Source organism: Ursus maritimus, unplaced genomic scaffold (assembly GCF_017311325.1).
Source record: "Ursus maritimus isolate PB19 unplaced genomic scaffold, ASM1731132v1 scaffold_18, whole genome shotgun sequence".
Classification (NCBI taxonomy): Eukaryota; Metazoa; Chordata; class Mammalia; order Carnivora; family Ursidae; genus Ursus; species Ursus maritimus.
Genome location: NW_024424230.1, coordinates 39,369,705 through 39,382,753, shown reverse-complemented (window position 1 = coordinate 39,382,753; position 13,049 = coordinate 39,369,705). Strand labels below are relative to the sequence as shown.

At 45.4% G+C, this 13,049-nt stretch overlaps 1 protein-coding gene across 1 annotated transcript; it reads left to right on the top strand.

The window, feature by feature from the left end:
* The first annotated feature begins 2,730 nt into the window (after positions 1 to 2,730).
* TTR (transthyretin) lies at positions 2,731 to 8,949 on the top strand. The gene is made up of 4 exons (XM_008690947.2): positions 2,731 to 3,107; positions 4,202 to 4,332; positions 6,103 to 6,238; positions 8,735 to 8,949. The coding sequence occupies exons 1-4, from the start codon at positions 3,039 to 3,041 to the stop codon at positions 8,840 to 8,842; spliced, it is 444 nt and encodes a 147-aa protein (XP_008689169.1). The 5' UTR covers positions 2,731 to 3,038; the 3' UTR covers positions 8,843 to 8,949.
* Positions 8,950 to 13,049: the final 4,100 nt, after the last annotated feature.

Sequence of the window (13,049 nt, the reverse complement as noted above, 5' to 3'; positions counted from 1 at the left end):
GCACGCTTGTTTCTCTCTCTCTCTCAAATAAATAAAATCTTTTTTAAAAAAGGTAAATATGTGAGGTGATGGATGTTTTAATTAATTAGATGGTGGGAAATCCTTCCACGACGTATGCATGTATCAGATCACCACGGTATACACTTCAAATAGCTTACAATTTCTCGAGCATACCTCCATAAAGCTGAAAAACAGATAAAGTCAAATTTATAAATGATAAAAGCGTAGGGCGATGGATAATATATGGTGATTTTAGATCATTGTGACTAACAGGTCACAACGGGTAGTGTCATGATGAGGGGGGCGGTCATAGCTACTTCGGTACAAATGCTCTCAGGGTGCACCCTTGGCAGTGGAGCCCCTTTGTCAAGGGAAGTAACGGTCTCAATGCCCAGTGTGCTGGCCTGATCCCATCTGGGTCATGTGCCCCCATCAGAGCATCCCATTTGAAGAAAAACAGGAGCCAGTGGGAGTCTGACAGAGGGGGAAGTTCTAAGTGATAAGGGCTCCAGAAACTGTGTCTGAAGAGGAGTCGTTCAAGGAGGTGAGGATGTCTGTTTGGCAAAACAAAAGACAAAAACAAAAATAAAAAACTGAGCTGTTATTCACTATCTAAATGGCTGTTGGAAGGCCAGCAATGGCTAACCCAAGTTGCCAAGAGGCCAGGTAGAAACATAGATGAGACAAACACGGGCATGTCTCAAACAAGGGCACGTAAGGAAAGAACTAAGCTCGAGCCTGATTGGGCCACTAGAAATGTCACCTAGCCTCAGAGCTGGAGGGAGGCCTAGTGAGTTGTGATGTCTGAGAGTGAGAGCCCACTGTCATGTGTGAATGTGGGCCTAGAGCTGCCATCTTTTCTAATTTTTCAAGAGAAGCCAGAAACACAAATTTTTATGCAACGTGTCTCAACTTTTAATTTTAGCAACTATTTCAGAATATTTAAAGAAACATTCCACAGCCCATACATGTCTATCCTTGACACCAGAGCTTTTGTATCATCTCATATTAAAAGTTACTAGAAAGGTCCTTTAAAGTAAAATATTAGATATTTCTTTTTTTTTTTTTAAGATTTTATTTATTTATTTGACAGAGAGAGAGCACAAGCAGGGGGAGTGGCAAGCAGAGAGAGAGGGAGAAGCAGGTTTCCAGCAGAGCAAGGAGCCCGATGTGGGACTCGATCCCAGGACCCTGGGATCATGACCTGAGCCGAAGGCAGAGGATTAACCAACTGAGCCACCCAGGCGCCCTAGATATTTCTATTTTACAAATGCATAAGCATAACACATCTGGGTTACTAAATAGCTCACAGAAAGTCATCCTGGAAATGGGGCAATAGAAGTAGGAATTGGATGATTCAGGTTTATCTGTCTCCAAACTCAAAACACTTTCCAGCTCCACTTCAGAGCCGACTCTAAGGCTCTAAGATTCCATTTCTAGCTATGCTCAGAAACGGATTTGCTCATTGCTGCTTTCCTGTGATCACCCCACCCTTCCCAAGTCACTTGCACATTTCCATATTCCCGAAATGCCTCCCTGTCCTTCCACTACGCCCTGAAAGCCGTTCTCCTTCATGATCTCTTATCAGCTTTCTTTCAGCCTGATTCCGTCAGCTCTGGGAATGCCCTCCCAGCCCTCGCTGCTCCAAACTCGACCCATCCTTGACATGTATTTGTCCAAAATTGTTGTCTCTCTTCCGCATGTCTCTGTAAAGACAAACCTGTCTTAATGAATCAACGAACAAAGCCACGTACACATACGTGCGCATTCATACACCCGAGTTGATACTTGATCAGTGAATCATGAAATAGTGATAATTTCTGGGTGTGTAAGTTGGGAGGAGGAAGAGAATATGCTGTCAACCATAACTTCCAGTTCTCACAGTCCTCTCCACTTCCTTCAAGAAATTTGGATTGTGATTCTTTTTTTAAATAAGCTCTAAGCCCAATATGGGGCCCAAACTCACAACCCCAAGATCAAGAGTTGCACACTCCACTGAGTCAGTCAGCTTCCCTGGATTATGATTCTTGAGGTTTAAAAGCCAGCTGGGTAGCCTTGTTCCTGCCCATCAACACAGGAGAAGCAGTAAGAATATCTGGTTTTCCGGGCACCTGGGCGACACAGTCGGTGAAGCAACTGACTCCCGGTTTCAGCTCAGGTCATGATCTCAGGGTCGTGGGATCGAGCCCCACGTTGGGCTCCCTGCTCAGCTGGGAGTCTGCTTGAGATTCTCTCCCCCTCCCTTTGCCCCTTCCACTCATGCTGTCTTGCTCTCTAAAATAAATAAATAAATAAACATTTTTAAAAGAAGGATATCTGGTTCTCTGTATTTTAGGCTTTTTAATGCCAGTTTGAAATATATCATTATTTCTTGGGTTGAGATGAACCTTGTCTGGGAAGAACACAAAAACCGGTGGAGAAATGGCTGAGTAAGCAAAGCTTACAGATGAGTTTGTTTGGCTAAAACATAGGCTTTTTAAAATACAAGCACTGTCAAAGGTTTTTCCTCTTGACCGCCCCCCGCCCGACATATACCAAGTGATGTTTTCTAATGCACTGTATTTAACTCTGTGAGGCCGAACGTCGTTCCATGTGAAATAGAGTATTACAACTTGCGTCTAGCATCTAAAACGAAAGACAAAACATATAGAAAATGAAAAAAAAAATAAAACAAAAAACCACGCAGAGAAATCTGTAAGGGAGGGAAAAAAAAATCCCAAGAATGCTGCTGCTGCCTCCAGCCAAGCAGGGGGAAGAATATGTTTGGTTTTGTGTGTTTTGTTTTGGTGATCTAGCCGGGCAATGACCTGTTACGCATAAGAATATTTCATAGAGCTAATGTTCCTACACTCTAATCTCTCTAGGCAAGGTTCATATTTGTGTGAGTTACTTATTCTCTCTTTGTTGACTAAGTCAATAATCAGAATCAGCAGGTTTGGAGTCAGTTGGCAGGGATCAGCAGCATGGCTTGGGAGAAGTGAGCATAAAAGCCCCAAGCTGGGGGCAGCCGCCACACAGGCCCTCGCGTTCCTGGCAGGATGGCTTCTCATCGTCTGCTCCTCCTTTGCCTCGCCGGACTGGTACTCGTGGCTGAGGCTGGCCCTGCGGTGAGTGTTCGATTCTGCGAAGTCCTTTTATACAGACCCTTAGGTCCACTAGGCAAAGAAGTGACTTCTCTCAGCTCTGCCAGCCGCCTTTTGTTACTAGGACAAGGGTACCCCGCATGGGCTTTTAAATGTCATTGATTCAAACTTCAAAATGAGTCAAGTTCTGCAGAGCTCTGGGACCCTGGTGCACCCCGCTATTGCTTTGGTGCCCTGGGCCTGCAGGGTCCTGGCTCCTCCGCTCCATTTCCTCAGATAGATGGTAGAAATAAAGACGTGATATTCGCGAAGCTACCAATATCACGTTTTCAGAAATGGATCCTTTTATAAAGTTCATTTCCCTTCAGCTAATCAAAATGTCTTTATTGATTAATTTTTGAAAGGCTTGGCAGACACCATTCTAGTCAAATACCGAATTCTTTAGTCCTCTAGAAGAATTAACTAATACTATTAAATGGGTCATCAAATAGTCTGGCATGACTTTACAACTAGTAAGTGGGAATGACTACAGCAACAGAGAACTAAAATGCTCTAGGGGGGAGAAACTAACTATTGGGTCCTATGGCACATTACATCTTTTCAGTAATTCCACTCAAATAGCGAGGCTTCACAAAGCAACTGCTCTCAGAGGGCCTATTTTCTCCCTTAAAATTCATTAGACACATCCCCGGTCGATCGCAGCATGTACGGAGGCAGAAACCAGCCTTGCTCTGGGAGCACTCATGTCTCTGTTACACTGAGAAGGGGAGCTCATTAACTATCAACATATATACTGCTGGAAATGCAATTGGCATGTACATCTTGCCTTGTTCCAGGTTTCTAACACCATCAAGGATAGATCCTTTCAGGGGCACCTGGGTGGTTCAGTTGCTTAAGTGTCTGCCTTTGGCTCCGGTCATGATCCCAGGGTCCTGGGATCAAGCCCTGTGTCAGGCTCTCTGCTCAGCTGGGCGTCTGCTTCTCCCCCTCCCCCTGCTCGAGCTAAATAAATAAATAAATAAATAAATAAATAAATAAAACCTTAAAATAAGAAAAAGAATAGATCCTTTCACTCTTACCGGTTTTATTGACCTCTCACTGGTCTTCTCTATGCCCAGGGCTCTGGTGGATCCAAGTGTCCTCTGATGGTCAAGGTCCTAGACGCTGTCCGAGGCAGCCCTGCTGTCAACGTGGCCGTGAAAGTGTTCAAAAAGGCTGCTGATGAGAGCTGGGAGCCCTTCGCCTCCGGGTAAGCTACCCAACAAGCCCGGACCTGGGACCTCGTTCTAGCAGCTCATTCCCCTGCCGCTTGTAAGAGAGAGTGCCTCACACCATTCGCTGAAGAATCTTCAAGTAGATTGAGAATGCAGGCAGGGGTCAAGTAGGCCATGGGGAGGGTGCCCTCCTCTTGCTTTGCTTCTCCGGGAGCGCCCAGAAGGGACAGACGGGAAAGGAAAAAGGAGTCAGCTTCTCCTCTGTCTCTAGTAGCGGTCCACTGCGTTCTTGGGTCACAGACCACTCTAAGAAGGTAATGAAAACTGTGATCTCTGCGCCTAGGAAATCACACACACACACACACACACACACACACACACACACACACACACGTATTAATCAATTTCAGGAGTGTCACAGATTCTCCGGTGCCCTTGCAAAACACTCAAGCTGAGTGTCCTTGGCTTGGAATTTTAGGCAAGAAGAACAATTTGTATCAGTTTATTAATGAAAGGAAAGGACTTGAGGGACGGCACTGACAAGGCACGCGTCTGTAGTTTATCTGGATCCGCCAGAATCCAGAGCTGTGTCTAACCAGCGCTCGTGGAGCACCTGCTCCGCGCCAGGCTGGAGGCTGGTGCTCTCGGTAACAAAAGGACACAGACAAGAAAGACACGTAAGCAGAGCACGGCCACAGACCGATCACCCAATGTCAGGGGCAACAGTGACTTCTCACCTTCCTCGGCCACCGCACAATTTTCATAAAGTGTTTTCCAATCTCCCTTAGCACGAATTTCAAAGAAAATGCACATTAGCAAACCTAAACCAACTCACTGAACGAATGAGCAGCCAAGAAACCCTCAGCACCAAGCGATACTGCTAAGTGTTTACGTCTCCAGGAAGGAAAATTTCTGTGGGCTTTAACTGAATCTCAAGAACCGCATTACGATTCTTCACCCATCGGAGATGAGGCCTTCAAAGAGATGATTAGGTTAAAAATGAGGCCGTTGCAGGGCACCTTAATACAGTATGACTGGTGTCCTTACAAGAAGAGGAAGTTAGGAAACAGCAGCAATGCAGATGTACAAGGCCAGAAAAAGGCCGTGTGAACAACACACAGGGAGAAGGTGGCCATGTTCAAGGAAGGAGAGAGGCCTCAGAAGAAACCAGCCTGGTGACACCTAGATCTTGGATTTGTCACCTAAAAACTCTGAGGAAATAAGTTTCTGTGGTTTATGCCATCCTTTGCACTCTTCCCCTCTGCCTGTGTTCTCCTGCTGTGTGACGACTCATGAACTGCCATTCGCCACCAAATTTTTCACCACACCCTGCATTGCCAGAGCTCAGAGAAGTTCTGAAATGCTGCGCATTGAAAATGTGTTCCTGGGATGTGCAGTTGGAAGAGTGCAGTTGCAGACATGGCTCCTCTTTCTTGCATTTACAGTCTTGGACACGTGAAAAGAATGACTTGATGCAGACATTTTTCTGAGAAGCATACACCTGGTGACTTTATGAGGATTTTTGTGAAATTAAGTAGGACAGTAGTGTTCGGGTGTGCATTGCAAGTGTGTATCAATGTGAGTGTGAGTCTGTGTGTGGTCGGTGCGCATGAGTTTTGTGGGTGTGAGTCTGTATATGCCAGAATGGGAAGGACTGTATGTGAGTGTGTTTTGCTGTGTGTTTGAGTCGTGAGTGTGTGTGTGTGTGTGTGTGTATGTGCGCGTGTGCACGAGCCTGTGGTGTCACCTTGCCATGGCATTCATTCCCCTAATGCCTAACTTAACCTGTAATTTGCACCTTCTAGGAAAACCAGTGAATTTGGCGAGCTCCATGGGCTCACAACGGCTGAGAAGTTTGTGGAAGGGGTATACAAGGTGGAATTAGACACCAAGTCGTACTGGAAGTCACTCGGCATTTCTCCGTTCCATGAATATGCAGAGGTGAGAGCGTAGAGACACGCACGTTGCTTTTTAGTATTTTCCTTGTTTTGTTGTTGTTAATCCCAGACAGCAAATTCAAGATGATAACGGCAACACAAGAGATAACACTGGTCGAGGATACACCACGTGCCAGACTGTTGTCTTTTCTATATTTAACCTACTCAATCCTCCTCCACAGACCATTGGGGCTGTTATTATTATCCTCATCTTACAAAGGAAGAATTTGAGGCACCGGGCAGTGATATAACTTGCCCAGAGTCTAGTAAAGGGACGAGCAGAAATAATGACCAACAGGGCCCCAGCTGGGCTTAGCCTCAGGTGTGCCTTAGCCTTCTTCCTGTAAGAAGTCAGGCTAAAAACAATAATAATCAAGCCACATTGTAGGAACCTTCAAGTGATCCACGGCCCAGTCTTGGTGCCTCCTCCTTGTCTGTAATTCCTTAAGTCATTTAAAACAGATGGCTATCACGGAAAGAGAATCCAGACATGCTGGCCAGAGTCAAAGATCAAATAACTGCATCAAAAATAGCTCAGCATGAAAGGGAACCATCCTCTGTGGCTTAGTCATGGATGAGACTTTCAATTGACATCAAATGGTTCTTTTGGTAGACGGTGTTGCCAGAAAAACCGTGGGAGCCTGGTTGACTTCTGGGGCTCACAAGTCATCCAGGGAGATGGGGGTCCCCATCTCCCAAGAAGCCTTTGGCTGCCCCGCCTCAGTGGCGCAGCAAGACAGACTAGTTTAGATGGTGCAGGGCTTGGAGGCGCCTACCACAAAACGCGTGCCCCTAGAGTCTCGGCCTGCACCCCAGAACACACGATCAGGCTCCTTGGAACCCTTGTCTGCCCTGGGCTCAGCCTAACGAGAGGATTCACGGCCACACGGCCCACGATGTGTTGCTCCTCGTCGTTAGATGTTAGCTTCCTTGTCTGTCCTGACTCCCTTAGCACTCATTCAACTAACATTAGGAAAATAAAAGCCTTCTATGTGTCCAGCACTCTGCTAAATGCTAGAAATTCATACGTGAAAGCACACTGCTGCTCTGCACGTCCCGGGTCCCCCTCTGTGGCTGGTGCTGGGGGTCCAGCCGTGAGTTCCTTCCCCGCCAGCCTCTGCTGACCCAGGCCTCCCACACTTCTGCGTCAGCCACCTGCTCCCTCGCCTGTGACCCGGGCAGCCCCGTTTTACTCACCGAGAGGGTTAGGAAATTTCCTGCAGAACTAGTCGTCCTCTTCACTTGGTGGGACTGTGAGCGCAGACTATGCCATCTACAGTTTTGAGGAAAAATCAAGTGGAGCTGAAAGCCAAGGTCAGTGTCAGAAGCTTTCCCTGGGTGATTCCAGACGCTTGGCCTTTAAGGAATGCTTTTTTCTCCTTCAGGATTCCAAGGTGATTCCTCCCTCCTCTTGCCCTCATGCTGTTTTTATTTTCAGTATGGTTCAGTCAGTTTTTTTTTTTTTCAAACAACCAAGGCTTCCTTCTGCCATTTGAGGAAAAAACTCATTTATCCAGGATGTGTCCAAAGCTCAATCCAAGGCCTGTATACAAAATAAGTAAGATTAAAGGCCTCCTCGCTGCCCCCCATCTCTCTCCTGAGCCAGCTTCCTGCCTAGTTGTCTCACTCTGGCATCTAGACTCCCCCGGTGCCTGGGTCTCAGAAGCTCTGCTAACCCTGCCTGAAGTACATGACCACCTGGAACAACACTTTGGTCAGCAATCTGTCCAATCAGGAAGCTCGAATGAGCTCCAACCCAGGTGTGTCTATTTCAAAATTCCCACGTGACCCTGCACACTCTGCTGTGGTAACGAGAACCCCATACTGCTTTTACTCTATATTTCATTGCTTCTTACACACATAAACACATACTTGCTCTTCGTGTTAAAAACTGCAAAGGAATAGAGGGAGAAAAATCTCTGGGTTTGAAGACAGAAGCCTTAATTTCTAACCTGGCTCTGTCCTGTATCAACTTGGGCCAAACCCTAACTCAGAGGTCTGGTTTACTTACTTATCTCTAAAATGGGAAGAATATTCCCTGTCAGTTCTACAATTCCAGGTCTCTGGTGTGCAGTGAGAATGGCAGTCCCCGTTCTTCGGTCCTCAGACGACTGAATGCCAGTTACTGCCTCTCCTCCTCCTTTTCCTAAAACCAAGAAAATGGACAAGAACATTTAGGCTTTCTGTGATTTCCCTCAGTCAGGCTAACACCACCCTGATTTTTAGTGTGAATTTGCAAAAAACAAACACAGGCAAGAGAGAGAGAGACCTGGCTACCCAGGCGGTAGGAATGAAATCTCGTTCCAAGGGCTGCATCAGTCTCCCATGAAGTCTTCTTACTGGCATATTTGGATTTTTGCTTTTTGTTCAATCTGTTCCAGAAAAAGAAACCATAAGATAAAATGAATTAACTTGGCACTGGACGTCCAGTGGTCTCCCTCTCGGTGACTCACCTTTCTAGGCTCTGATAGAAACGGACCCTGTCTGTGCTCTCTCTTAGGTGGTGTTCACAGCGAACGACTCTGGCTTCCGCCACTACACCATCGCGGCCCTGCTCAGCCCCTACTCCTACTCCACCACAGCCCTCGTCAGCAGCCCCAAAGAATGAGGGACGCCTCCCTGGGTGGATTTGAAGCTGAAAGGACGGGATTTTGTGTAACCAGTAGTATTCCATTTTTATTAAAGCAGTGTTTTCACTTTATAAGCTATGCTAGAAACTCGGGCAGAGACAATAAAATGTTCCTATTAAAGCACTTCTCATTTCATTTGAGCTCACTTTTTTATTCCCTTGTTGTCCTCTCAAAGAAAAAAAAAATTTGAATTTTAGAGAGAAGCAAAGGAACTCAAAGAAGTCTCTGGCTGAATTCTGGAGGGAAGTCCCAATTTCCAATGTCTTTCGAGCTGAGCACGTATTTGACGTGGTCCACGGCCATTAAAAACACACATTCTGAGAAAGAGAAAGCTTTTGTTTCCTCTAACCTTCGCTGAATAGCAAAAGACAAATTCTGAGGACCCACTTCTTTATTCTGTGCATTCCCTTTAAGTGCTTTCCTGATTTTGAGAGCAGTGCCCAGCTGTGCCGGGACAGACCTGCAGTGACTCAAGGTCTCTAATCCGGTTCTGACCAACGGCAGCCCACAGTCAGCTGACTAGAGGATGTAATCAGAGAACCCTCACACCCCGATTCACTTAGACTCATCCAAAATTCATGTACTGAGAAACCCTACATGCCAAGTGCTATTTTAGGCGCCCTGAACATAAAGAATGAGATCTAGTGTCTGCATTTCAAGAGCTCACAGACTTTGGAGAAGATGACGATGTCAATGTGATTTCACCGAGGCTGGGGTACAAGGCTCAGCGAGGGGAGGAAAGAGGGCGTAGCAAACAGCCGGGAGAAGTCAGACAGGGACACTGAATAAATTTCACTTCTGAATCTTGGCGGTTTACCAGCTAGAAAAGGGAGGAGTTATTCTAGGTCGAGAGAGCAGAGATTGCAAGGCCCACACAAAGTGAAACGACGCGGTAAATGGAGGGAACAGATGGAGATTGAGGATGTTGACGGGTGGGAGGTAGTAAGGTGGGCTAGGTTGTGCTGCCGTAATGACAATCCCAATCTCCGAGGTTCACAAAACCACAGTTTCTTTCTCCCCCGCGCCAAGTCCGGTGAAGGAATTCTTCGTCTGCTGACCCCCAGGGTGGCTTTCCTCCAAATGGTAACTCAGGGCCCAGATTTGTTTATTTTGTGGCTTGAAGGGACACCCAGTCGGCAGACTGGGGGAAGAGACAAAGTATGATCTTCTTCCCCCCTGTGCTGCAGTGAGACTGATGATTCTCACTGACATTTCCCCAGCTAGAATTTGTCGCATGGTCTCCCTTAGACACACCGAGCGGTATAGTTCCAGACAATATGGACCCAAGCTGGGAAACTCGTCACAGGTGTCCCCCATTTGGCTGGGGCAGAGATAGTTACTTCTGGGGCACAATCTCCAACCAGGGTTCCCCAGGACAACCTGGGTCTGACCCAAGGTTTAGGCCTAAACATACCTAAGCAGTCATTCCATTTTCTGCCAAATTCAAAGCTAAAATCTTGCCATGCTCTAGCTGGCCGTGTAGAAAGAGGAAGAAATTTGAAGAAAGTGGAGTGTAGGTTTTTAACATGTATTCATTAAGCTTTGCCCCAAATCCATGTGGTAAAATCAATGCCTCTAATTCTGTTAACAAGGTTAGCAAGTCCTTTTTCCGTGTATATTAGGCCAATCCACATCAAACTGACATTTTTATAGATTAAATGGTCAAATATTGGCAATTTTATAAGAATCAATCTAATACTTAACAATGACTGTATTGGTCACTGACCTGCCTACTAATAAAATGCTACATTTCAATTTGGCCGCTGTTAAATAGCTATGGATTTTTATAGCCCAAGCAGATTGAAAATATGCCATATATGTATCTGAATTGAATTTAACTTTTTAATGTTCCTGCCTCATTTCTTTTTGGCATCAACAAATTGAATCTTGTCCATTGAAATCAACTCAATTTGACTTCCAGTTTAACGTTCAGCCTTCTCCTTCCTTTCTGAATGTCATCTATCTTCTGGAAGCTATGTAGCATCTTGGCATAAAGCAGAATGTGTTGCCTGGTCCCTGAGAGTCCTCTGTCCCTGCTGCCTCCACTGAAATGATTCTTTCTCCCTTTGCTCTTTGTTATGTGTTAGTATCTTGGCTTATGCCTTTCACGGCCACAGTTACAGGTTGAATTGTGTCCCCTAAAAAGTTATGTTGAAGTCCTAACACCCAGTACCTGTGAATGTGACCTTATTTGGAAACAGAGTCTGCAGACGTAATTAGTAGAGATGAAGTCAGTAGGGTGGGCCTTAAGCCAACATGACTGGTGTCCTTACAAGAGGAAAATTCAGACACAGATAACACAGGGAGAAGGCCATGTGGTGACAGAGGCAGAGAATGGACTAACAACCAGCCGTGAGCCAAGGACACCTAGGATTAATAGCCATCAACAGAAGTCTTCTCCCCTACGAGTTTTGGAAGGAGTGTGGCCCAGCTGACACCTTGATTTTAGAATTCTAAACTCCAGAACTGTGAGACCACAAATTTCTGTTATTTTAAGCCACTCAACAACCCTGGGAAACTAATGTAGCCTCCTATGGTATTCTTCCAAATTGTATCCTGGGCTTGTAGTCACTGAAGTATGTCATTCTGAAAGTCAAAATTTACACGTAATATTTCTTTAGATTTCTTTTCTTCCCTAGTGACGCTGAACATACTGTCTTGTGCTTATTGGCCATTCGAGCCTCTTGTGAACTGCACGTCCACATCGTTTACTGTATGACGCAGGGGGTCTGTCTATTCAGTATTGGTTTATTAAAGCCCTGTGTATTTGAAAGATATTACAAGTTGTATTTGAAAAGTAGATGTGGTGGACAGAGGACTAGTTATCTAAGCTGTAGAAAAGCACATTAGCTGAGATATCTTCACGGAGGTTGGTGTGATCATTGCAAAAAGGAGGGCAGGAACTGGGTCGTCACACGCAGAGAGATGAAAAATCATGGGGGGATAATTGGATGGGTAAGTTCAGGTTACAAAATCACCGAATGCTAGGTTTCAGAAGTCTTTTTGGGATAAGAAAGCTGAGCTATAGAAGGTTAAGTAATTTGCCCAAAGCCACACAGAGAGCTGTGCAAAGCCCTGAAAGGCAGAGAGAGAGATTTGCCACAGTAGTCCGTGGGTTCCTGATTATTCAGATGGTGAGGAGCTGCTCACCCGAACCCTTGAAATAGCAATGAGCGCTAATAAGAAAATCCCGCCAAAAATGCACAAAAGCAACAATATGTGCTTCATCTCAACCTTGGTGGCCTCCCATCAGCCCTCCTCTCTTTCCCATAAAAATACCCAAGAAATAAGAGTATCTTAATTAATTCCATTCATGGCCTTTCCCACTAATCAGAAACACACACATCTCTTACTTCCCTAAAACAAAAGGGTCTTCATCATGTTGTATCAATTTCCCAATAACCTCAGGAATAAGGATGTGGCCAAAGATTTCACCCTGGGATAGATAAATGAGAGGAGGAGCACCACGATGATTCACTCTATGTGTCAAATTGGTCAGGCTACAGTACCCAGTCTTTGGTCAAACACCATTCTAGGCGTGGCTGTGAAGGTATTTTTTGATGTGATTAACATTTTTTCCCTCCATCTTTATTGGGATGTAATTGACACATAACATTGTGTAAGTTTAAATGTAAAACATGGTGATTTTTTTAAAGATTTTATTTATTTATTTTGACAGAGAAAGAGGCAGCGAGAGAGGGAACACAAGCAGGGGGAGTGGGAGAGGGAGAAGCAGGCTTCCGGCTGAGCAGGGAGCCTGATGCAGGGCTTGATCCCAGAACGCTAGGATCATGACCTGAGCCAAAGGCAGATGCTTAATGACTGAGCCACCCAGGCGCCCCATAAAACATGGTGATTTGATAAACATATATATTGTAAAAAGATTCCACAATAAGGTTAGTTAACACATTCCTCACTTCACATGGTCACCTCTTGTGTGCGTGTGTGTGGTGAGAACTTTCAAAATTTACTCTCTTAACAACTCTCCAGTATATGATACAGTATTGCTAACTATAGTTACCATGCCCTACATCACACCCCCAGAACTTACTCATCTCATAACAGGAAGTTTGTGCCCTTTAACTACTTTAGACGTGATTAACACTGAAATCAGTGGACTTTGAGTAAAGCAGATTGTCCTCCGTAATGTGGGTGGGCCTCATCCAATCAGCTGATGGTCCTATG